The 25,632-nt window shown below is 53.3% G+C and overlaps 2 protein-coding genes across 5 annotated transcripts; both read right to left on the reverse strand.

The window, feature by feature from the left end:
• Positions 1-270: 270 nt before the first annotated feature.
• Positions 271-7,327, reverse strand: TOR4A (torsin family 4 member A). 3 transcript variants are annotated; one of them, XM_033000183.2, is made up of 2 exons: positions 7,041-7,327; positions 271-3,137 (listed from the first exon to the last, which is right to left on the reverse strand). In XM_033000183.2, exon 2 carries the CDS (start codon positions 3,096-3,098, stop codon positions 1,530-1,532), a length of 1,569 nt encoding a protein of 522 aa, XP_032856074.2. In that variant the 5' UTR covers positions 3,099-3,137; positions 7,041-7,327; the 3' UTR covers positions 271-1,529. The 3 variants fall into 3 exon arrangements, with proteins under 3 accessions (XP_032856074.2, XP_032856087.2, XP_032856081.2); XM_033000196.2 differs by lacking the exon at positions 7,041-7,327 and adding an exon at positions 4,542-4,600; XM_033000190.2 differs by lacking the exon at positions 7,041-7,327 and adding an exon at positions 3,245-3,456.
• Positions 7,328-13,522: 6,195 nt separating this feature from the next.
• On the reverse strand, positions 13,523-25,595 carry ANAPC2 (anaphase promoting complex subunit 2). Of its 2 annotated transcripts, XM_032999438.2 has the most exons (13): positions 25,506-25,595; positions 24,249-24,871; positions 23,609-23,741; positions 21,158-21,332; positions 20,912-21,031; positions 20,287-20,404; positions 20,022-20,203; positions 19,732-19,873; positions 19,085-19,160; positions 18,315-18,518; positions 16,532-16,661; positions 15,990-16,225; positions 13,523-15,219 (listed from the first exon to the last, which is right to left on the reverse strand). In XM_032999438.2, exons 1-13 carry the CDS (start codon positions 25,587-25,589, stop codon positions 15,007-15,009), a joined length of 2,436 nt encoding a protein of 811 aa, XP_032855329.2. In that variant the 5' UTR covers positions 25,590-25,595; the 3' UTR covers positions 13,523-15,006. The 2 variants fall into 2 exon arrangements, with proteins under 2 accessions (XP_032855329.2, XP_032855336.2); XM_032999445.2 differs by lacking the exons at positions 13,523-15,219; positions 15,990-16,225; positions 16,532-16,661 and adding exons at positions 16,668-17,182; positions 17,296-17,471.
• Positions 25,596-25,632: the final 37 nt, after the last annotated feature.

Genomic DNA, 25,632 nt, shown 5'->3' on the forward strand with positions numbered 1-25,632 from the left:
CGTGCAGCTCAGGGGGGCGGAGGAGCTGTGCGGCACCCAGCTTTTGGCATTGCTGTACTGTGTGGATTTTGGATCTGGCTTACTATGTGCATACCTCAGGGAGCTGCACTCACACACCCTGCACCAAGGTGGTCTGCAAAAAACACGCAGCAAAGCTGTAGCCCTTGCTCCCAGGCTGGGTCACTGGGAAGTGCAGGCATGGCAGTGCAGCTACATCAGTCCAGAAGAGAACTTTGGGAGGAAAACTACATTTCAGTCAAACAAAGGAAATGTACTTTGAGTGATTTTATTCAGGATAGTTTGGATTTATTCCTGACAATAGCTCTGGAAGCAGGAGTTTGTGATGGAAGTCTTTGGAGACAAACTCTTAGGAAGAGGCAAATCAAACATCCAGTGCAAACATCCACAAGATTATGTGTATGATAATTCACAGCAAATCGTAGAAGGGGATTTAGGCACAAAACCAAAACCTGAAAAAGCAATGTCATAAATACCTTCTCAGTTTGCCTGCTCAAAACAAGGACATGTGCTTTTCCTGAGGTGCTTCCAGGCAGCATGCTCTCCCCAGGGTCTCAATGGCAAAGAAACTCTTCTTGGCCTTGCAGGATTGGGAACAAGCCCAGGATTCCCACTGCACTTGGCTCAGACAGCCCCAAACTGTCTTTTCCAGTGTGTGTTGCTTAATATATGTCAGTTGCTATTTCGGGATTTCAAAATAATGAGAATGGTGAAGTCTACCCAGAAGCAAAAAGCAGAAGAGCTCTCAGGACAAGTTGCCACCACCAGACCTGAAACAATCCGGTGGTTATTTCTGCACCAGCTGGCACAGCTGAGCAGTCTTCAAGACGAGCCCAAACAGACTTGCAGGGCAGAAATCTTGCTGGAGGTGCCAAAGGTGAGCTCAGGTATGAGCTCAGAAGAGCAAGAACTCAGGAACAGGTCCAAAAAGCTGTCTCCAGAGCACACAGTCACGTAGGAGCTGGAGAAAGCAGAGCTCTGACTGCCCACACATTTGGAGGACAAAGAGCCACAAATCCTCTCAATTCTCCAAGGTATCCAGTATGGCCTCTGCTCTGCACATCACCAGCCAGGACCAAGAAAAGCAGAGCTGAAGACCATGAACCTGGAGAAGGAGTGAGACACGGCTATGTGTACTGCAGGGGCAGTAACCCAGATACTATTTCCTCCTGTTTATATCCTGCAGCGTCTGTTCTCATCTCACAGCTCCTTAATGACAAAGTATCCCAAATGAGCATGTGAGGAACAAAGCATCTCACAATTAATGGGAGGTTGCTTGGGCTTCATTGTCCGACTTATTCCCAGAACATTTGGAACAAGTGAACCATCTGGGGTCAAACAGGGACCATGTTGCAGGGAAGCCTGGGCTGCCGTCCCTCTACCTTGACCAGGACAGAGTCAGTGCAAGCCTGAGAAAGGACACCTTGACCACAGTCTGCTGTAACATACTCCTCCATAAACCCATAACTTTGCAAATCCCAAGAGCAGGACTTGGCCCCTGCAGCAAATCACTACAACAGGTTGACTTTGGCCACAATCTGCTTGCAGCCCACCTTTGAGTACTGCTTGTCCCCTGTAGTGTAGTAACTGAGCTGACTCGCTAACTTTTCAATAAGTTTCTGGTCAGGATACAGCCCTTCCCTCCTCATCTCCTCTAGGAAGCAGTTTATGACATGACTCTTCTCCAGAAGAACAAATGGGATGATCTCCGCAGACTTCCAGAGAGGATGGGCATCAATCAGTACAGGCTGGATGATGCTCAGCAGTTCTTCTGCTCCCCTTTGCTGATGCAGAAGCTCAGTGGATGCATTCTGGATAACAAACTTTGTTATTTCACCACCTCCTATGTTGCTTATTAAAATGTAGATGGCATTGAGGAACTCGTTGGTTTGATTGGGTTCAAAGAATCGGCTGAGAGTATCCAGCAGGACTGGTGACATGAGTTCAACCTCATCCAGAACAAACAACGGTATCTTCTCTTCTATTTCCGCTCTTGTAACCATGTCAGAAATCTTCTTAGATAAATCTATTTCACAAGTAAGAGGAGCCACCTCGTTGGGGCAGTGATGCATGACAAAGTACTGAAGCACGAAGTCATTGTCCATGACGGAACGAAAATGTTTGGCCAGCAGCCAGCCAACATGACTCTTCCCAACCCCTGTTGGGCCATTTAAAGAGATTACTAGAGGCTTGTTGTGTATGTGAGTAGCCAGATAGTCTTTCAGTAATTCCATAATACTTTCCACAGCAAGCTTCTGCCCAAACACTTCCCGGTGCATTGTTTTCTCCAAACCATCTAGGTCATACTTTTGGAGGTTATCATCCAGGTTCTCTATTGCATTGAGAATCTGAAAGAAGATAATGACAATGAGCAAGAGGAGGCAGCGTTTTGCCTTGCTCTTCTCCTCTGTTGGAAGGTATCTCTTTGTTTTATCTGGATACAGGACCATCCTAGATTTCCTTCGATTCTTTTTCCGCCTGCATTTTTTCATAGCATACTGCTCCACAGATGTGTCAAAGGTGAAGTACTGGGAAGTTTCGAAGCTGGTCTGATTAAAGAAGGACATGGAAGGGCCATACAGGCTAGTTCGATTCAGCGAAAGCTGCCTTTGAAGCAGTCTCGTATGGACAAGATCTGAAGACTTTTCTCGAGGGAGCTCTAAATGCAGACGATTTTTCTTTTGCACCCAGTATCGTCGTCGCAGGCGGATGATTGCTCTCAAGGGAGAAGAAATAGAAGACATTTTCTTTGAAGCAGCAGGGATTTCAGTATCCAGTGCTTCTTCCCCATCGCTCTCATAGCAAGATGTTTCTCCTTTTGCATCACTCTTGGCACAGGGCATTTCCCTTTCCCCATCGCTGTCAGTGCCAGGCAGCTCTCCTTCCACACTGTTCTCCGCACAAGGTGCCTCTTCTTTTGGGTTGGTCTCAGCACAGGGCATGTCTTCTTCTGCATCGCTCTCAGCACAGGACATGTCTCCTTCAGTATCGCTCTCTGCACGGGGCATCTCTCCTCCCAGATTCTCCATGGCAGAGGACAATTCTTCATCTACCTCAGCACAGGGCAGCTCTTCATCCATCTTGCCCGGTTCTTACATCCCATTCACATAATCTTCATTCTAAAACGAAAAAGAACAATGTAAAATCAATCCTTGTACGATCAGGAAGTGACCAATAACAGTCAAATTAGACAGATACCACACTTTCTAATGGGCAGAACAATTACCTGTAGCCATGGCAAGGTGGCAGAGAAAGACTTTCAGACCTAAGCTGATCTTCTGGAAGATGCTCTAGACATGCAAAGCTACAGATGAAATTCAGTGTAAATAAATGCAAATCGATGCATATCACAAGCCCAACCCTGCCTTCCTATACAGAAGGAAAGCTCAGAGCTGGCTGGAGCCAAAGCCAGGGGCTCTGCTACAGCCTGCAGGACAGACAGACCCATGCTCTGAACCAGAGCTGCGCAGTCCTATTTCCTTATATATGCTAAATTTAAGCAAGACACAAAACCACACCTCTGCGCCAGCATACGCACACATGCACGTACACACCCCTATAGGAAAGTCACTCATACATCCACAGAGACCTTTCGGAGTGTGGGACCGTGGACGGGAGTAACTTGCTGTGGAAACACTCTTGCCACTCAGGTTGTGGTGGCACAGCATCTCCCTGGGGAGGGACTTTTCCCAGTTGTGCCAACGGGCATGCCAGGCAGCACCAGTCACTGCCAGGAGGGAGAGGAGGCGAGGGCAGTGTCTGGCCGGCGCTCAGCCCGCAGCTCCCCAGGCTGCCCCTGGATGGGGAGGGCTCAGACGGGTTCCAGAGAACTGACGTGGTTGTGATTAAGTGTCCCTGCGGCACACGGCTGTGGGCAGAGGAGCGGGGCTGCCCCACAGCACCCTGACCCTCCTAACCCCACAGGGTCCTTCCCTGCACCCTGTGCCCACACACTTGCACCCCTTCCCACGCGAGACCCCAGAGCCGTGCAGGAGAGCATGGGACACGAGCATCCCTGGGAACAGCCATCTGCACGGAGAAGGCACGGACACACCTCGGTTGGTGAACAGGGAGGGAGAGGAGAGGCTGTGCCCTGGGAGCGGGATGTGATGACCAGAGGCACGGACTCAGCGGGAAAACCTCCGGGAGAAAACATCTCTCCAGGCCTGGACGCAGCCACGCGGCGTGGGACCCCGCACGCAACCACCGCCACGTGCTGCAGTGCCGGGGACGGCTCTGTCCCTGCCTGGCACGAACCCGGTGGCGGCAGGAGCTGTGTCACGGTGGGAGGGCATTTCCCCGCCGCCTCCAGACCGCAGCAGCGCTGACGCAAGGGACAATTTGCTGCCGTGACATTGCCAGCCCCGAGAGCAGGAAGCCGGCACGGGCAGGGCAAGGAAAGCTGCTTTCATCAGCCACCCAGAAAAAACAACCTTGGGTCTTGCCAAGGAGGCAATCGCCGGGGAGGAGGTCCCTGAAGGGTTTGTTATTAACTCGCTTCAGCTCAGCAGGAAGTTACCAACCTGCCGAATGTCACGGTCCGGCGAAGGTTTTACTTCCCCCACCGCGAGGCTGACGCAGGCGGCTGCCCGCCGGCACGCAGCAAGCGAGAAGGCGGCCAGGAAAGCTGTGCAGCGAGTCCCAGGCGCTGGGAAACGCTCCCGGCCACCTCCTCGCCTCGCCCCCCTCCTTTCCTGGCTCTGAATTGCGGGGACATGCCGAGAGAAGCCTTCACCCCCGCCCCGGGGACAAGTTGATTTATGGACCACGTGCCAGCAGCCGGCTCCTTGTGGGAACCGAGCTGGGGCGAGTGGCTCCCCCACTGCTAATCGCTGGACGAGCTATTGCTGTGCCGCAATTAGCCCTCGGTGCTAATTGCAGACCATGTGCAGGATTTGGCCGTGTCCAGAGCAAAACCAGCCGGACGAGATTCCTGCAAGCAGGCGCAGAGGCAGCACCGGGCAGGAGGGCTGGGGGCCACCACCACCCGGGATGCCACCACCAGGGATGCCACTGGGAACGCCGGGCTGTCCCCACGCCACCCTGGGGTCACACCCTTGCTTCTCTCCATCTTGCACCCTTTGCCTTGCTCACACAGGGCCTGAAGGTCCTCGAAGGGACAGCTGGCCACAAAGCTGCTGGGTATCAGCTCCTGCGGTGCAGACCAGAACAGGCCATGGTCCCCGGGGAGTGGGGACACCACAGAGCTTGGCCTGGGGACAGGACAACCCTCCGGGCTGTAACATACATCAATACAAACATGCAGTGAAGCTTTCTCAGCCCCAAACCTGCACATGTGTAGAGGTGGTTGATTAAAAGCAGGGGGGATCCGTGGGAGTTTGCAGGAAAGGGTTTTGGGAGCAGAAAGATGCTGGTAGGAAAACATGAGACATCCCAAACGCTGCCCCGTGGATGCTGCTGGCACACAGGAGGGCGCTGCCCCCCACCCTACCCCTGCCCGTAGCCCCAGCCAGAACATGAAGCAGTTCAGCTCCTCGCAGCCCAGAGCCAACTCTCTGACCACCACTGTGTCTGCTCGGGGAGCCCAAGGCCCCTGCGAGGCCAATGGAAAGCAGCGAGGACCAAGAGCTTGTTAACTGGGAGGTGCTCAAGACCCTCTTTCCCAAAAGCCAAGAGCCCAAACAGCACATCCATCCCATCGGCATGGGATGCCCAACCCTCCAGATGAGCCAAGCAAGGCAGGGTATAGGGACCAAATCCCATCCTCAGCAAGAAATCTGTCCAGTCACGCATATAATAATCCTATTAATACCATGACTCAGTTCCTAATACCTGCTGGTATTTACATAGGACTCAAGATTTTTTAAGAGCAGCCCCCACTTGCTCAGAATCAGGTCGGGGCTGGGGCAGGCAGCTGTGCCAGCCTGCAGAGATGCCCTTTCAGCAGCTTAATTAGATATTTGTTAAAAACAATAGGAAAAAGAACCCAGTAATTAGGTCTGCAGCATCACGAGTTCTCGTGTAAACACCGTTAGCCACTGCTCTGCACCGAGTCCAGCCGCACGACGGGAAGACTTGCACTCAGCTCTTGGAAACGCTCCTGAAAAACCTCCCGCTGTCTTCCTTTAGCTCTTCCCCTAAGGTTTGCATTTGTGTGTCACCCTGCTCCTGCCAAAACAAGGTTTCCACAAGAGACGAGCCTGTGTGGGCAGATGGAGGCAGCCAGGCCAAGGATGGGGGTAGCCCCCGGGGCAGATGGTGTTCGGGGTAGAAAATGCCCAGGTTGCAAGAGACGTCGGCTCGATGCCAGCTCAAGAAATATGTCCCTGCCCAAAGTGCCGGCAGCTGAATCCCAAAGACAGCCTTGGAGAGGAGGGAGCTGCACCCCAGACTCAGGCTCTTTGGGTTAGCAAAGCTTCCGGGAAAAGGGAACAGCTGGAAAATCCCAAAGGCTGATCCCCCCCTACAGCTGGAAACAAATCCCCTCCATCCAAAACTGAGTGAAGTGGAGTAAACATCCCCTTGTAGCAGGGCCCACGGACCGAGGGGTGTCAGTGGCTGGGAGTGGCGATCCTGGACGCCAGCAGAGGCCAGCGTGGGCCCGGCCCCTGCACCCCGAGTTGCAGGTCCCTGGGGGCACCGCTTGGAAACAAGCTGAGAAACACGGTTTGCTTCACAGCTCAAGCTCAGGGCACACAGGCGTTCACCCTCCCCGAAAACACAGGGCAAGGGTGACAGGCAGGGCAATGCAAAGCCCACCACCGCCGCCCCAAAAACCTGCTTGCCACCAAACCCCACCAGCCCCACTGCCAGCCCCCAAAACTGAGACCGACGGGAAGGGGCAGCAAGTGGAGGGGAAGAGCCCGGAGCATCCGCAATCGGTGGGAACAGGAGGGTCCCCACAAAACTGGGGCAGGTTTTGGTGGAAAAGGGCCATTGGGGACAAGCAGGAGGTGGTCGCGGGAATAGAGCTCGAAGCGGCCGCGGCTGAGGGGTGCCCCGATGACCCCCCGCGGGGTGGGGAGCGGGATGGGGGACCCGAACCGAGTGCAGTTACCCACAGTGTCTCCCCTGGGGCCGGCTGCCGTCGCTCCCCTTCAGCTGTCGAGCCCAGGCTCTGGCCTCAGCTGGGCTGGCTGCTCCTCTGCCCTCACTTCTCTCGTCCGTATAAAAACTCGACCGCGGAGAGGAAATGGCGAGGAGGAGTGGCCCACGGCGGCACTTCCTTCTCCCCGTGCCGCAGGACAGCCGCCGCTGGCTGGTTTTCTCTCCCCTCTCTTGCTCGGAGCCCTCCTTGGTGGCTGCCGTCACGGCAGCATCGTGCGAGGAAACACGAACCCGCGGCGGGACGGAGACAGGGCAGCGGGATGAGCTCATCACCCACGCAGCCTCGAAAGCCCTGAGTTTGGGTAAAACATCCCCACCCTCTGCGGTATAATTAGCCCGGAGCCTGTCACCAGTAAAGGTCAAAGTGGTGATGCTGTGAAGGTTATCGGGGCTGACCCAGTGTTGGTGCAGCTCGGGGACAAGGTTCCTGGACAGCAGGGAAAACAGGGAGAGCAGAAAATAGAGTGGATCTGGGAAAAACTAGTGAGTCTGGAAAAAAAATAGAAAGCCCAGAGCAGTTGATTTGTCTGCCCCTGGGTAGGCTCCTGCACTGCAGCGGCTCCTGCTCCTCTGCCCTCGACCACCCCGACCCCACTGAGGGTTTTGGCCCCTTCGCAGCCCCCGGCCCCGCGGCACTGGGACGTGGGGATGGCTGGGCCAGGCTGCACGGCCGCTGCAGGACCGACCTCTGGAAGAGACGGCGTGAGCACGCTGAGCCCTCGCTGCACAGAAGCTCCCCGGGGAAAAACCACTGCTTCCATCAGCTGCATTAACAGAGGGAAGAAGGAAGCAGCCCGGGTTTTTCCGTACCCGGCGGTGCCAAGGCTCATCATGGCGGCTCCTCCTCACATCTACTTGCAGCTGAATTTTCCTTAAGCCCTAATGAACCTGCCCCGACCCCCCCCACACACCTCTCACCTGCACTTGCACAACCCAGCCAAGCTTTTCCCTGAAAGACAAACCCATTTGGCAAAGCCCCAAGGTGACCTCTTGCTGGTGTTTTCAGCTCCCATTTTTGATTGAAACCCCCAGGCAGAACTGCTCCCTGGGAGAGCGGCTGTCCAGGAGCAAAAATAGAGGGAAAAAAAACCGAAACAAACCAATTTGGGGTGTTTTGGAGCATCACAGCGCAGATCCCACCCTGGCTGTGATGCACGCCAAGGTCTCTGCTTCCCCATGGGAGGGGATGCTCCGAGCACGGTCCCCTCAGCTCAGACCTGCAAAGTCTCCCCAACCCCGTGCCGGGTGGCTGGACGTGCCTCCACTGTGGTCGAGGGGGATTTGCCTAACAAATCCTTGCAAATGTGGGGATTTCTGTGTCACAAAGGCGCAGGAGCTCAGCCGGAGGACAGCTCTCAGGGAGCTGCTGTCGGGGTCAGGAAGCCCGACGGGGCTGACCCTGAGCCAGAGGTTCCCTCCAGAGGAGCTCAGGCAGACGTTTTGGGAACAGACATGAAAAGAGATTTTTTTTCCTGGCTAATTCAGATTTTTGCAAAGGAAGAGCACCTCCCAAGCAGCATGGTTGAAAAATATTAAAAAAATAACAAAACCCAAAAAACTATGCCCCCCTCCCCAAACCCTAAAAGAAGCAATTAAAGGAGCAAGAAGCTCCCAGCCACCACCCGAGGGCTGTTAGAAAATCTCAACAGCCCTGAGAAAAATGTATTGCTGCAACTGGGCAGCAGCATGAGCTGTCCCCAGAGCCCCATGGGCAGCCGGGGGGTGGGGGGGGGCGCAGGAAGCCTCTGAAACGCAGCAGGAAACCAGGGGTTTGGAAACCCCCTCCCAAGCCCTGGGGACAGAGGGAGATGCCGGGGACCACAGCCAGGGACCCCAACAGGGCAGCGTGGCCACCACCAGCCCGTGCCCAACCAGGGGGGGGCACCGTGCGGGTGACGGGGCGATGCACGCAGGGTGTCACCGCCAACCAGCCTCCGAAATCACCAGCTCAGCCTGGGGCAGCTGCCAAAAAAGCCAGGGGGGGGCCTGGGGGGGGGGCAGGAGGACAGGGCAGGGGCAGCGCTGGCACCAAGAGGTGTCCCACTTGGGGATGTCCTTCTGGCGTGGCCCATCGGACAAGGGGGACAGGACCCTGGAAAACAGCCCCCGCTCGTGTTCCTGGCCAAAATATCACCTTGTGCTGCTGCTGCCCCCGCCACAGCCCCCAGGTGGGGGCTGTGTGCCCCCCCATGGGGCTCTGGGGACCTTTGGCACCCCAAAGCAGAGGGAGAAGGGCGTCGTGGGGAGGGGACATCCTGGGGAGGGGGGTATATGCAGGCAGTGGGGCAAAATGCAATTGGAGGGGGCTGTGTGTGGGGGGCAATGCAATGGGGTGGGGGCTGTGTGGGGGGCAGTGCAATGGGGGGGGCGATGCATGCAGAGGGACAGCACATTGGGGGGGTCCCATGTGCAATGGGGAGGGCTGTGCCCAGGGAGGGGCTGTGCAATGCGGGGGCACGTGTAGACATCAGGGCAGGGCAAGGGGGGAGGTGTGTGGGGGGGGAGGCACCGCGTTGGGGGTGACGTGTTTGTGCAGGGGGACAGTGCAGCTGGGGGGGCCATGCCCAGTCGTCCCACCCCCCCCCCCGTCACCTTGGGGCCACCAGCCCTGTCCCCTGTGTCCCCGCCAGCGCAGAGGCTGGGCCCCCCCAGCCGGGCCCCACACAGGGAGGAAACAGCGGCCGGGCCAGGATGGGGACGAGCGGCTGCGGGTGCCACGGCCCTTCCTGCAGAGCCACGAATGCAAATCCTGGGCAAACACAGCCTCTCCCGCGGCACCCGGGGGAAAAGGGGCAAGAAAGCCCCGGGGAGGGGGAGATGGAGCTGTTCTGGGTACCCGCAGGTGAACAGCACCCACCAGAAAACATTGCTGGAGGTCAGGGTGGCTGCACGGCCCCTTGCTGCTGGGCACTGACTTAAATGACAGTTTTAGGTTTTTCCTCCATTTTTTGGCACATTGCCTATTTAGCCAAAACACCTCCAGGGCTGATAGCAGCAGCTGCATCCCTGGACATGTGCAAATGCCCCCGGCCCCTCTGCCCCCCCAGAAATTCAGAATAACACAACCAAACCCCTGGGTCTGGCAGATTCCTTTGGGGGGCTGTGGGTGCCCAGACCCCAGAACGGGTCCAGAGTGAGCCCTGGCAGTTCTGGGACAGAGGGTCCCACACCCGGCAGCACTGATCTTGCCCAGGCAAACTCTGCAAAAAAGGAGGAAATCTGTCAAAAAAGAAGCTAAAGGCAGCTGAAAAGGTCACGGGCTTGGAGCTGACATGAAAACGGATGTACAGATCAGATATATGACCCATGGATGCAAAGCCCAGAGCAGGCAGGGAGCCCCAAAATTAAAAGTGAGAGTCTGCAAGTGGAAAAGGGGAAATGGTGCCTGGGTGGGGGATACAGAAACCCCTGAGCAGCCCCACGGGCTCTGACCTCTGAGCCAGCCCCTCCTGCGGCCCCAAAAAGGGGAGAATAAAAGTATATAATAAGATAATCTGATTCACGGTGGGCAGCAGCTTCCTTGGCGCGAGGCTGCCCACGCGGATGGGGGCAGCAGCTCCTGGCAGGCATCATGGGCAGGATCCGGCCCCGCGGGGTCATTTCCAGACCCAGAGGTCCTTTTTCCAAACATTTGCAGTGTGACCGCCCGCCCCTCGGCTCCACAGCCGCATTAGCCATGGCTTAGGCTCTTGGGTGGGTATTTTTTTCCTTTTATATCACCCACCTTGTGTTGATCTGCTCTCAATTTCTGCTGCTGCCCCAGCCTCTCGCTTCCACGGGGTCCCTCCTCACGGTCAGCCCTCCCGCATCCTAAAGCCGGTGGATCAGCAAGGAGCACCAACAGCAGCAAGCTCGGCGTAAAACCAGCAGCAGGTCAGGGACTCCCCGGGCAGGATGCCGGTCCCGGTGCTGTTGAGCCAGACCCTGTGCTCTTCCCAGTCTCACTATTAGCAAAAATTTCCAACCTTCCTAAGAAGCCCTGCTTTAACATGTCCTAAATAACCCAAACAGTTTATCTGCGGGCCGGGGAATGTCCCCTGCAGGGACGCCGCATCCTGCTTGGGTTATCATGGCCCTTCTAAACAGTTTATAAATAGACCAAGGTAAAATGAGAGCGACTGCTCTTTTTGAAGGAATGCAAGGGGTTTTATCTAATTTCTTTTTTTTAAAGCCATTCAAGGAGCACTGGTCCAGATGACCGCTCCTAAAACCCAATTTAAATCCGCTGCTTCTTTTTCCTCCAGCTCAGCTCCATCCCCGCCTCACTAAAACAATTTTAAAAAGGAAAAAAAAAAGCAAAAATGGGTTTGGCAGCTTCACCCCCTCATGTGCTGGGCTCAGTGGCGTCGCAGGGCCACGGGGAAGGTCACGGCTGTGCCACAGGGCACCGGGAGAGGGCAAGGAGCAGCCGCACACACTGCTGCGCATGGAGGCTTCGGAGCCACGCTGCTTTTGGCTTTGGAAAAAAAAGTGGAAAATTGGAGGAAAAACTGGAAAATTGGGGAAAATAATTTGGCAAAGATGGAGAGAAGCGAGTGCCCCCAGCCACTCCTCCTGCAGTGGGTGGAACAGGCACCTACACAGCATCCTGCCAACGCTGCAATTATCGACTCAGTTTGCACGTGGTGATCAGAGAAAATCACCGTAACACTTTCCTGCGTGAACGAGTGTTCACAGGAAGGGTTTACGTCGCGCAACAAAGGTGGCTGGAAAACACGCTGGATGAACTGAAGCCATTTCCAAACACCTAGGGAGTAGAGAAATGGGATTTTATGTGCATTTTCAAGCTGTAAGTATTTCTTGTTTTCTTTCTTCTAAAAGCCAAAGCGATTTGCAAAGGCGAGGGACCCAGGACAGGCCTTTGCCTTGGCCAGCAGATTCAGCTCTGGCCTGAAGTAACGTGGCTGCATGGCAAACAGTGCAGAGGAGAGCCCAAAGCCCCTTTCTTTTACTCTAGCTTCTTCCGTTCAGGCTGAAAAATTGCATTTCCAGCTTGTTTTAATTAATTTTAAGACTTCTCCATTCCGTAAAAGCTGAAGCGCTCGTTAAACCAGAGTTTTTCCTACTGTAACACTTTGAAACAACCACACTACAGCTCAGGCAGTGGCTCTGGCTGAGCCACCCCGGGACCTCCCGTGGGGAAAGAAGCGACTCCGGGTCCCCCCAAGTGGCAACGCTCAACCTCCCGCTCAGGACGGACGAACTCATCACACCCCACGGGTCCATCCCACAGGGCAGCATCAGGACAGCTGGGAAAAGTCAGGGCAGGAAAGATGCTCATTCCTCGCCCCAACCTGCACAGCACCGCCAGGGATCTGGGCATGGCAGGGAGGGCTGGATGTGTCCCTCATCACGGGGATGGGGTACGGCCAGGGCACGCTCCCTGCCCCGCAGCACCCTGCTCTGGGAGGTGAGGAAGCCCTGTGGGAAGAATATATCCACCTGCACTCATACATGAATCAATATTTTTGCATCTATAAGCAAAGCAGAACCAGCCAGGGCCCTGGAGTCACTCACAGCCACATTCCTCGCCGCAGCAGCCAGCCCTGGCTCCATCGGTGGCTGGGGGCAGCCCTGGCTGCCAGCAGCCCCACTGCAAAGCTGATGGTTTCTTTGATCTCTAAAGATCAAAGAGAGACACTTCCCCGCCCCGTCGCAGCCGCAGGGTGCCCGGACGTTTGATGGTCAGGCACAAGGCGTGGAGTGGGATGTGCGGTGGCACAGCCCGGGCAGCCCCGGCTCCCGCCGCCGGCAGACGCTGACCCCGCAGCCGCCTACCCTTCCAGATGCTCAGCTTTCTTTCCCCAAAAAATAAAACTAAACTAAATAAAGTAAGAGAAGCTGCAAAACGCAGCCCTGGAGCTCTGCACCTGCGGCACCCAGAGGAAATAGGTATCCTACAGGGATGTCCACATAACCTACCCACATCTTGCTCCCTCTCACCCTCCCAAGGCATTTGGGTTTTGGACGGAGCTCAGGCACTCATGGGCTGGTTTGATTTATTCAGTGGCGGGTGAGCGTCTAAGCAAGAGCACGAGGAGCTGAGCAGCCTTTGAGGGAATGTGGAGAAGACCCCAGGAGGTGTTTTCTGCAAGGAAGAACCCACCGGGACCTGATGCAGGAGCACCGAGCAGGCAGCAGAGACCTGGGCCTGGGGTTTAACGAGCTGCGGTTTGGCAAGACTGTGTGTCTCGTGGCCTTGACGCGTGGGTCCCAGGCGTGGCTCCCAGGGACGTCCCCAGCCACGTCCCACGCTGGACAATGCTGTGTCCTGCCCACCCAACCTCCACCACCACCCGATCCAGCCGGGTGCCCTGCCAGGGTCTGGTGGGGCTCCTCACGCCTTCGGGCATAGATTTCCCTCCCCTGCCAGCTGTGATGCAGGAGTAGCTACTGTTCATCTTTCTTGGCTTTACCTGGAGCAGTATCATACACATTCACAGATCAGGGTTTATTTAGTTATTTCCAGAGCCGCTGCGCCACAAGAAACATTTTAAGCTCCACAACAGAATGCACCATCTCCTAGTGCCACACCACCACCAGCCTGGAGTAAAGTGCCAGGGGGAAACCAGAACACATGCTCTCACCCACAGAGGAAAAATGTAAATGTAAGTGCCATACCCCACTGCCTGCAGCTACACGAAGGATGCCTACAGCGTGGGACCTCCAGGCCTTTAGGCACTGAAAACCAAGGCTGAATGTTAAATATGAGTTGTTTTCTGTGTTCCACAAGTCTCTCATGCACCCGGATGCACAGCCAGGGTTGCTCCAGTGTTTTACGTGTGGCCCTTTGTTACCTCAATTCCAGCTGCTGCAGTGCCGCCATGCTGGGATAGAAGATTCAGCAGAGAAGGGGAAAGACTCCTTGCACTGTGGAAACTCACTCTACTTCACAGAAAGCAAATTTTTAGTACAAGCCAAAGTTCCCCAGCATATTCCTCCTGATGAGCAAAACCCACCCAAGAAAGCAGGGCTGAGGAAGCCTGCATGTTATCAAGCGGAGACAGAATACAATCTTGAAACCCACTGTTGGATACCCAGGTTGGTGGCACGATGTTTAACCAACAAAGCTCAGGGATTATCTTATCCAACTGCCTCACTGATCCCAGTGGTGCCAGTGACTCTGAAGCACACCAGGACAATGCACCCTTGAGGGCAGCAGCCATGGTGTTGGGAAACAGATATTTGTGTCATAGTAAAGCAAACCTACCAGTGCCCGGATAATCCACTTACCCTCCAGGGCTTGCCCTGAAGAACTGCTATGTCTCATCCATCTAAAGCCTTCTTCCTCCCACAATAAAATTATTCCACACAATTTCAGAGTCCCAAAGGTAAGCAGACCCTGGAGTCTTCCTCCCACGTAAGACAGAGGAGACAGTGTGAACACTTGCTTTGGTGTAGGTCTTGCTCATCCCAGCCAGCTGCAGGAATGCTGCTTTAGCCACACAAAGAGACCCAGACAGCAACTGGAGCCAACAGTCCCCCTCCCAAAACCTCCCGGGGCTACAGATGGAGACCCAAGGAAAGGGAGACGGTGCCTCACAGACTAGGGAGCTTCCTGCCTGCCCTTTCAGTGTGGGAAGGCTGATGCCAAGAGTGCTCTGCTGAGAGGAAAGAAAAGAGTTGGTACCATCAGAGAAAGGAGACTGCTGGTTTTTATTAACCAGTGAAGTGGGCTCCACATGTGGGAGGAAAAGTAATGGGGGGAGCAGGCCAAGTCCCAGAAGTTGTGGGGTGCACGGCCCAGGCTGCTGCTGAGCTGTCTCCATGTGGAAAAGGACACCCTTCTGGGGAAGAAGGCACAGCAAACCCTGAGAGCAGAGAAACTACCCAGCAGGATGCAGAGAGCTGGGTGGCACTCGGGAGCTGAGCACAGGCACAGAGAAGTGACACAGAGACAAAAGCAGGGACGCTCACAGTCTAGTTGCAGTTCTTGGGCAGGCGATAGACACCTCCAGAGTAGATGAGTTGCTGGTCCCGGACCTTTTTCTGGAGAAAACCCTGCAGCTCTTGTATATCGATTTCTGTAACCACTGGGCCTGTCATCACAAACATCTTCAGCATGCTGTGAATCCTCTCCAAGGACAGGCTCTCGAGGTTGGTCAGCATAGCCTGGATGTACGTCCAGAATAGCTGCAGAAGGGGACACACAAGCAGCAGTAAACCACACTGACACCTATACCATGAAGAAAGGGGTTGCTTATATGGGGTCCCATATCCCAAAAGCAGAGCAGGGCTGTGGCTGGCAGTAAGTTCTGCTCTCAGCCAGGAGCATGTGGGCTTTAAACAGGAAATATCCAAGAACAGCATCAGGTGTTGGGACACACAGCTAGAAAGCAGGATTTGACATGCAGTACGTGCATGACCCTCAGTGGATAAACATCAGTATGACACCTCCGTGTTGCACAGTGGCACAACACACACACAACATGACACCTGCGTAGGAAAAGCACTGGAAGCATCCAGGAACCACAACCCAGAGAGGGCAAAGGTCTAGCTGTTAGTGCTGGGTAAGTCTTTTTGTCAGTCTAAGTGCCAAAAAGTGCTGCTTGGGTGAATCCAAGTAAGTTCTGTCTATTTTCAAATATGAAATCATGTCTCAGACCTTTTCTTTTTTTAAACTGAAAAAACAGATTTGGAAATGTCCAAATGGTTGCCTGGCTCAGCAGCTGGGCACTTTTCTGGAGGGAAGGCTGTGATCCAGCACCTGCACCCGTGAGCATTAATCAAAAGATACCCACTTCAAAAAACCCTCATGCTGGATTTAGCCACTTGCAGTGGAAAATGCAAATCCAAGCTCAAATTGAATCCATCACCTTAATCAGATTTCCCCAAAACAAAAGCACAGGATGTCTGCACCGTCCTGTTGGCTTTGCAGGCAGCCAAGACACACGGATGGGTACCTGCAGCTCTTCCTCTTTCTGGTCAGCCTGCGATGCCATGGCAGAGTCCCCCTCCTCATCGCTGTCGATCAGAACGACCTTCTCCACCTGGTCCTTCTGCTCCTCCTCAATCACTGTGAAGGTGCCTTGGGGCTCTTCTCGCAGGACACCCTGCTGCAGCCACAGCGTCATCTTCCGCTTCAGCGACGTCACGGGCACCTTGAGCACTTCACTCAGCTCCGTCAGTGTCCACGTACCTGCAGAGCCCACGGGTATCAGAGAAGAGCACAGGATGCCTGCCCACCTCCACTGCCCGGAGCTGTGCGCAGCGACTGCCTGAAAGCAGACTGGGTGCTGAGCTGTGGCCCTGCTGGGTGCTGTCTCCTAGGAGAGCCGGAGACCTGGCTGAGCCCTGTGGTAGATCCAAGCCCACAAACCAGGTCTTGGTCCTGCTGCCAGAGCCCTCAGAGCCTTCAGCCACCCGAGTACCGTGGCCTTCCCACCCACCCACGGGAAGCACACAGACACGGGCGGTCACGCCGAGTCTCCGCCACAGCACTCACTCTTGGTCTGGAAGTGCAGAATGATGGCGGCATGCACAGGAGAGACAGACAGGGAGAGGGTGCGATCTGCCAGCTCCACGTCCAAGCTCACCAGGCCCAGGTGGTACTTCCAGTTCAGGGTCCTCATGGCCTGGAAAAGGGGGGAGCGGTCGCTCACAGATCTTCTAACAGGAGCCACCAAGTGCCGCGTTACTGCAAACACCCCTCTGCCACTAGGGCCAGCTACACTCCACACACTCCACATCTGCCAGGTACAAAAGCTGCTCCCCTCCTCCTCAGTGGCCCAGCACTGCCACCACCCAACTGTCCCCTGCCCCATCGTGAGAAACATCCTCCTCAGCAAAAGCTGTTGTTCAGCCCTTTCCCAAGACTGATGTCCCTCTTCTGCCTGAAAGCCAGTCACTCAGCTCTCTGGTAGGGTAAGCACAGGTTGAGGAAACACTGGGAGACCAACTGGGCCACTCGGGACAAACTCCCAGTGGAAAACAAATACTCATCTAAAGCAGGACTTCCTCAGAAAAGAAGCAATCTCTTCTGACACTGATGTGAAAAGAGCACTGCTTGCTTTGAAGGCTGCTCCCTCCTTGCATCCCCTCCTAACTGATTTTTTGCAGGCACAGAAGTCAGCTGGCATCCACATCTGGCACATAGCTACAGCAGGAGAAGAGACAGGATCTAGAGCTATGAGCTTCCCAGCCCCACGGCATGTATCACCTGGTGTATAATAACAAGTTCAAGAAAGGACACAGAAAACCAAGTCTGACCTGGAGTCAGATCACAGGCGGACGGGCAAAGAGGAACATCTGCATGAGACACCAAACTGTTCAGTTTGGCTGCAAAGAACCATCTGTGTGTGTGCACAGCCGCTACATTGGCACGACAGCCAGATCTGAATCATCCGTGTTCCAGATGGGTGCTCTGCACTCCACCAGGTAAGAAGCTGCAAGATGAGAAAGCCAAGACCACAGCTCTGGAAGTGATCTAGATCTCCTCGACTTCCTGACAGATGTTCCTGCTTCCAACCCATGTGCACAGCAAGATGCACCTCAGACTTCTCTATGTGACTAACTGCCATGATCAAGTGCCTGGAGAACAGAATAATATTGCTGACATTTGCTCTCTGTGCCTCTCTTCCACCTTTCCATGATGTTTATAAAGGCTTGGGTTCAGTCTTTGTCCGAGCCACAGTCAAACTGACCAAAAATGCTTGCACCTAAACTGTCTAACGTGGAGTTCAGGGACCCTCCAGAAATGAATGAAACAACCCAGGAGACCACAAACAGAAGAGGCAGTAACATTCACCTAACTCCAGACTAACACTGAATCTTAAAATAAGACCGTGTTAAAACAGCTTCTTTGCAAGAGGACAAACAGGGGACAAGAGTGCCAGAGAACTGAAGACGAGAGACCCTACAGGGACAGTCTGTCACTCTTACTACTATAGAACTTAGACCAACAAGTTTAGATCAGACTTAAGATGCCTAAGAACTTCCACCTCATTATCCATTTAACTAACAAACGCTGGAATATTTTAGAAAACTCTCTTATCCCTAGCTGCAATTGCTATGGTGACCCAGGCACCCCATAAAGACATAAACCCTTCTTTTGGCAGTATCTAAGCTAGCGCAGCTTCTAACCCTGATTCAATGTTGAAGGACTCTTGGATTCCACCGTAACAGCGTGATGTACTCGCAGCTAAAATTTAAGGAACATTAAAAACCATGCTATATAATAAAGCCTGAGCAGCATACACCTTTTTTAAGGAGGGTTAAGGTTGTCTCACCTTTAATTTTTCATACTTCTTGGAATAGGCTTCCATAGCCTCCTTGACCTGCTCTGGAAGCTCTAGCTTCTCTTCTTTCAGCGGTGGCCAGAACTCACTCGACAGGATAACGGCAACGAGGCTGAACGGTGGCCTCTCCTCCTCTGGGAGCTTCTCTTCCTCATCACGAATGTTGGCATTAATGCGTCGCGAGTCAGCCATATCCTGGAAAAGGCAGAGGAAGCTAAGGCAGCTCCTTCTCTTCCAAGTCAGTGCCAACCCTTAGTAAAGGAGAAGCTTAAACAAACTAATTAGTGTTGTCTCCAAGCGATGGGGACGTTGGAAAGGACATGATCATGTGTGTCTGCTAGAAAGTCTGCTAGATACTCAGTGGGGAGGTTGAGGAAGGACTTACAACTCAACACTGGAATCCCTCCAGACCTGTGTTCTTCCCACAGTGCTCCAAGTGAATTAAACTCCTGTGACCCAACCCTCGAGGAGCTGGAAGAGCCTAGCTCTTCAATGCCAGAATACTGTACTGCAGGAAGGGCAGGAGAGACAACAGCACCAGAGCAACCACCCCCAAGAGTCAATAACCCAACCCACAGGGCTTAAAAAACAGACGTGATTTTGAATACACTTGTCTGTCACAATTCAGCCCCCTTACTGGGATTCTGGAACCCCACTTTCCTAAAAGACCCTTCTTGGGTCGCTGCTCAAGTCCCTCCCCTTCCCTAATGAGCTCAAACACCCAGGACTTGAATTTAAAAAAAAAAAAAAAAAAGAATTACTTTTAACATGACTTCACAATAGTGCATCTGAGCTTCACCAAACCGCAGCTTCAGCAGCTCCACGTTGCGGATTTCCCTGATAAGAGAAACAACAGATCAGACACAGATCCCTCAGATAGATGAGCCTGGCTTGGCCTCCACCCCTTGCCAACATAGCCAAAAAAGGGAATCCCTGGCACAAGGGTGTTCCTCCTAGTAAGCCTTGCAAGGCACATTATCTGAACAGGATGCCTCCTAGCATCTAAGTGAGGAACAGTCACTTTCTCTGTAGGCCAGCAGCTCTTTGAAGACCTTTTAATCCCTTTTATTTGGAGGAGCACGGCACCTAGACATTTTCTGCTGACCCTAAGCAGCCTGTGCAGGTTGTGAGGGCCACAAGAACACGTGGGATGGAGCTGAGAGGGCATCAGTGCCTCCAATTTCCAAAATGTTTCCCTATTAGTGCAAGGCAAGGGCAGGACTGAGCAGGAAGCAGCCTGAGAGAAGCTGAGCGCATTAAATTCTAGATGCAAAGCCACAGCTGCAGAGGAAATGGCCAAAGACATTCCTGGCTCCAGAAACAGCCATTTGTAAAACTGAGTCTGAAGCACACCTTTATCAGGTGATTCTACCACAGAAAGCCCTGGGGCTGGGCATTTGAACCTCACCTCTCAGCACTGTAGTTGAACTGATGTAGCAGCCGGTCAGCCAGAAGTGTGCGGTACTCATTGATAAACAGGTCCTTGCTGCCATAGATGCTCACCAGCAGGCTGATGATGTCTGAGGACCGACGCTTGGAACTTGATTTTCCTAGTGAAATCCAGCAGAATGACAGTGTGGGATTAACAGAGACCTGCCCCAGCCCAGCTCAGCTCCAGACTAGCAGAGGAGCTGCTCAAGACTACAGCCCACCGGGGAAAACAGTGGGCTGCCAGGACTTCTGGTCTTGGTACCTAACCTGGATCTGCATCAACCGGGTCAGGAACCCAGTCCCCCGGTTCTGAGATGTCATCGTCACTCTCCTGGCCATTCTCCAGGGTCACTGGGTCAGCTTTCGAGAGCTCGTTTGCAAGATCACCCGAGCCCTCAGCATCCCCTGTGAGACCGGCCACAATCTGCCGCACTGTGTCTTCCCGAGTCCTGCCAAGTGGCAAGAGAAACAGAGCAAGTGGAGGGAAGGGGAGGGAAAGGGGATGCGTAAGGCTGCCCTGCAAGCCTCTTACCTCAGATACTTCCTGATGGGCTCACAGGCAACCTCCAGGATAACCATAGAGGGGTCAAGCTCCCGCAAGGCCTTGATGGCCGAGATATACAGAGTGATGATGTCGGATGTGTTGACTCCTACAGGAGAGAGGCAGAGGGAGTCAGAGTCCCAGAGTACAGACTAAGGGCTTGGAAGCAAGGAGCCTGGCTGCTCCAAGCCTTCTGTTAGGTCTATGGAGTCAGAGGTGAAGGGCTTGCTGCCCTACTGCCCCGGCTAAAGGAAGAGATCGGATCTGTATCTCTGAGAAACCAGTTCCAACCATGAACACAGGCTCAGAGAATACTATAAACCAGCTGAGCCCAGATGTTGCATTAGGAGCTCAGACTACACACAGCAGAGAAGCTTTTACCCACCTGGACCACAGCTAAGCTTCTAGCTCAGCTCCTCACCATTCTGCAGAAATGAGGCAAGAAGGGGTTGGGATATAATCAGCTACTGCTGCCCATGTGCACTCCAGCACAGAGGGCACACGATGTGCACGGCCTGGTTGCCTCTCGCTCTTCAAACGTGAAATCAGACGATGGCTCCCACTCATGCCCAGGCTCCTTACAGTGTTATGAAACACGCAGGGACGTAAAACCCACCAGGATGCAGAAGTCGCATTTCCAGAGCACTTTTCAGGGAGCTGAGCAGCTGCTGCCTCTGATTAGTCCTTTCCAGGCAGAACTTGAGGTCCTCCACAGCAGGCTTAGACTCTGGGAAATCTACAAACCAAGCAGGGATTAGAAACAGTGCCATGCTCTGTGGGAAGGCAAGAGGAGACAGCACGGCACATCAGGAGATCCAATCCAAGTCCAAGAGTGAATGAACACTGAATGGGTCACACCTACCTCGAATAATGCTGAAGAGCTCTTCAATGCGCATGCTGGCGTAGATGCGGTAGAAGAACCTTTGGACGTGGCACCTCCAGCGCTTCAAGGTGCTGCTAGCCTCTGGAGAGGAGCGTGCCAAGGGACCATCTTGCAGAAAAACCCTGCTGAGCCAGCCTATCACCTTCTCAATCCACTGCCCAAGGAGAGGGAGAGCAGAGAGCTGGTGAACACCACAGCTGGATGCACAACCCACACCTCCCCCATCAGCAGTCAGCTACCGCGGCGAGCAGAAACGAGCAGCTAGCCAAGGACAGCACTACCTCCAGCTGCTCTCCAAAAGCACCCTGGCCTGGGTTATAGCTGGGGAAAGCCCAGCTGAAAGAATAGGAACTTCAACTAAATATACAGGATATAGACTGTGCAGATGTGTGTGAGAAGACAAGGGGTGACTGACACTGGGCTCCAAACCAGATAGGGTATATTCAAAAATTTGCAGACTATTCTATTCTTGCAGAATTCCATTCCATTCTATACTTGCAGAACTATTCTCTTTATGAGAATATGAGCAAATTGTCAATCCCTTGGCCCAAAATTTCTATGATTCCTGAAATCAATGAAGAGCGAGCAAGCCATCCCAAGGACTCACAGACATACTCTGACCAGCCAAGCTTGGGCACTTGAAACCAAGACCTCAAAAACCAGCCTAGTCACTGAATAATAAAATAAAAACCTGAACAGAGATTATCAGAAGGTTCATTTTTTCAGATTTAAGATTTAGTTTTCTACAGAGAAATGTGTAATTGTCAAATTTCAAAATGTACTCAACTATGATATCCAGATATGCAAAAGAAAGGGGTTTTTTAAATTTTATTTTTCCTTTAAGGTGGCAAACGTGTAGCACTTCCTGGGATAGTATTTGAGTACTAACAGCTAACAAATATTAATCTTTTTTGATAACTGGATTTGGACAACCTGAAACAAAAATGCTAAGTTCAGGTCTGGTTTGATTATGTTCATTTTTAATTATCTACTCAACTGAAGAAGCACTGAGGGAACGCAAAAGTTCTGCTAATTACAAAGCAGGACAAACCTGAGAACTACAGAACACCTGGGCATTGACCTGGGCAAAACTGTGGAAAAATTGATAAAATAATTCTCCTAAAGAACAAAAGGAAAGAACTGTAACTGATACAAAGCAACTCAATTTTAAGGAATGCAATTATCATCAAACCAACCAATTTTTCCCCATAGGTATATTTTCTCTGCATGCTCCTGCTATAGCTTGATGAGCGACCGACACTCTAAGACGGCTCCTGATGTGTCTGAAAAGGGGATTTGCTGTCAGCACTTGTACTTTTAGCAAACTGTTTCTCAGACTTTTCCTATTTTACCTTTAGCTTGCCAGGCTTGTGCTTTTTTAATGTTTTGAAATATCTTCCCAATTTGGATACTGGATCTACCTTTTTTTTTTTTTTCTTTTAAAATTATCTCTTCCTAATTCTGATATGCTCCAATATTCTGTGGTGAAACACACTGACGTTTCTGAAGAGATGGGAGGAAGGGGAACTTCTGCAAGGTCTGACAAGTGGAATGCAGCTGCATTTTCTCCAGTGCCCTTAAAATGTCCTTAAACAATCTCCAGGTCATCCAAAAGCATTTCACACTAGGTCCAATAAAGAAGGTGTTGCACAGCAACTAAAGGGAAGTCAATAGAAAATGACTGCCAATGTTTGCAGATGACAAAAATGGCCGGCGTGACAAACAAGGAAACTAAGGGCAACCATAGAGAGCAGTCTGGTTTGCATGGCAACCTGACTTCACACATTGTTCTTTAACACAAGCAAAGGCAAGGTCATGCATCGAGGAACAAAGAGCACAGGGCACGCCTGCAGAGCCAGGACTGTATCCTGGAAGAGTCATAACCCAGAGAAGAATTTTATTTTAAGGTCATACTGGGTAAACAGCCCAACATGAATTCAGTAGCAGCAAAACAACTGGGTAGTTGCAAGGAAGGATTTTAATTCTGTATGTGGCCCACTGGTGAGATCAGTACCTGAGTATTATCTCCCATCCTCCCTTCCTATTTTAAAGGGGTGCTGAAAAACTGGAAAGAGGACAGAAAACAACCACGTAAATTCTAATTATGGGCCCACCTACACACAGGGAGGGTAGTGCCTAGGTGGCACTACATGTTCTTGTAGTTTATAAAACAGAACCACAGAAATTTCCTCATTACTAGGGACATCACCAGGTGAAATATAGTGGTCCGTTATGCACAGGTCAGAGGAAACCTTCCCCTCTAACATAAATCAAAATGGGGAGTTTTAACCACCTCTTCTGCCGGGGATGGTGGGAGTCCAAGCCCTGCACCAGGTGGAATCCGCTTTTAGCCTGAGCTGCTAAACCAGTAACAGGAGCAGCTGCACATCTCCAAAGGAAGGGCCCTTGATGCCTGCACACCTGCCTTACCTCCTGGAACTCATTCAGGAAGGAGTGCTCGTATTCCCCCCTGCATCTTTGCTCCATCCTCTCCTCGATCATCCTGTGCAAGATGGTCGTGACAGCATCGGCGCTCACTCTCTCCAGCAAATTCAGCCGGCGGCTACAGACACAGACAGCAACCCAATTCAGAACGTATGGAAGCAAAGGTACAAGCAAATCAAGAACATCTAACTAGCTGAAGGCACCTTCCTCCCTGTATGCTCCACAGATATAGGTCTAGCTCTTAGTTTAAATGCTCTGATAGCCCACAGAGGTGCACTACATATATAACACAACATTACTGCTATCCCATCTTCCTTACAAACATTATTTTCTAGCCATCAAAAGCTTCTTCATTTAGAAGAGTTTGTTTCTTTGTGGACAGAAGACCTTAGAGCAAGAAGAAGATATTCTCATATCCAGGGAGAGGAACTTTCGCTCTATTTCAACCACCAGTTGGCAACCAGCTGCAGAAACCCTGTGACAAGTTCTCTACCCGGTACCACGGTACAGCCTGACCTCACGTGTAACTCCTCCTGTTTTCAGATATCGAGAAAACCTGCTGCTGCTCCCCATCGGGACCATCTGCTTGTTCTAAGTGACAGCCACCACCCCATCACCTACGTACAGAATGTCATTGAGCTGCTGAAACTGCTCCATGGCTTTGGGGCACCAGCACTGCTCTCTCTTGCTGTTGCAGCCTGCGCACAGCGGGCTCTCTCCTCCACCCTCCTCCGTATCACTCTCCTGCTCGGTCTCACTCATGCTGCTCTCACACTCATTTGTTCCATCTTCTCCTTTCTTCCACTGCCGCATGTATATCCTGAAAGTGCGGCTGTAGAACTGCTGGATCATCTCCTGGAAGGATTTGGTAGTGGAGAAGAAAAGGATAGCTTTGAACATGGTGTAGACCTTCTCTTGCAGCATCTGAGCGCCTGTTCCCAGGAGCAAGCCTGCCTTGGTCCACCTCTCCAGAACTTCCAGGCTGTTCAGGTAGGGGTCCAGGCGGCGCTTGAGAAGACAAAATGCATCCAGAAGGAGCGAGGAGCACTGGGGCTCCTCAGCCGTGTTTTCATACTGGCTGATGCAGTTCCAGAATTCGGGAGCTATATTTGCCTGAAGGTCTGTCTGCAGCACCTCGATGAACCACTCCTCCACGATCGAGTGCAAGTCGTAACACCGCAGCACGTCCAGGGCTGCCCGCAGGTCGGCATCCTTCAGCGGCCCCGCAGCATCCGACCTCGGTGCTGCCTGAAAAGCAGAGGGGATACTGAGATAATAGGCAAGGCATAAAGACTTCTGTAGGAGGACCTGAGGCAGACGAGACTGTCCATCCCAAAGAGCAGGATCCAAACGCACACAGACCCTGCTGTGGAAGGGCACCAGGCAGATACCGCTCCCCCATGGAGGATCCACCCTCGGGCACCCAAAAAGCCAGGTTCTGGGGCAAAACCTTCCCCAGAACACGTTGACTCCCGCGGGGAGCAGAGCTGCAGCACGGTCGGGGGAAGCAGCAGCGTCTCTTTTTGTGATGAGGAAGAGGGGGACGGCTGGACCCCCCACGGCCTTTCTGTGACAGCCCCCCGAGCCTCCGCACCGCCAGACCCCCCCTTTCTTCCCCTCTTCCCGAGCCGGCAGCCCCAGCCGTTTCTCCCCTCAGCCTCCGCAGCTCCCACCTGCCCCGCGGCAGCACCGAAAACCGGACCCGGGAGCGGAGGGGAGCGGCCAGGCCGGGGCGGGGGGGGGAAGGCTGCGGCCACCCCAAGGGCCGGCGGAGCCGGGGCCTGCCCCGGGACGCGACAGGGCCCAGAGACCCCGCCGGCAGCGCGAGGTGAGCGGGAAGCGGCGCGTCCCCCCCCCCCGCGGCCCGGCCCCCCCCGCTCACCAGCCCCAGGGCGGCGGGCGGCACCAGGGCGGTGCTGAGCGTGTGCCAGGCGGCCGAGAGCTCCGCGCCCGCCGGCGGCTCCATGCGGGCCGCGCCGCAGGAAGAGGCGGAGCGCGGCGGGACGTTG

Source organism: Tyto alba, unplaced genomic scaffold, assembly GCF_018691265.1.
Source record: "Tyto alba isolate M040663 unplaced genomic scaffold, T.alba_DEE_v4.0 Super-Scaffold_11, whole genome shotgun sequence".
In the NCBI taxonomy this organism is placed as follows: Eukaryota; Metazoa; Chordata; class Aves; order Strigiformes; family Tytonidae; genus Tyto; species Tyto alba.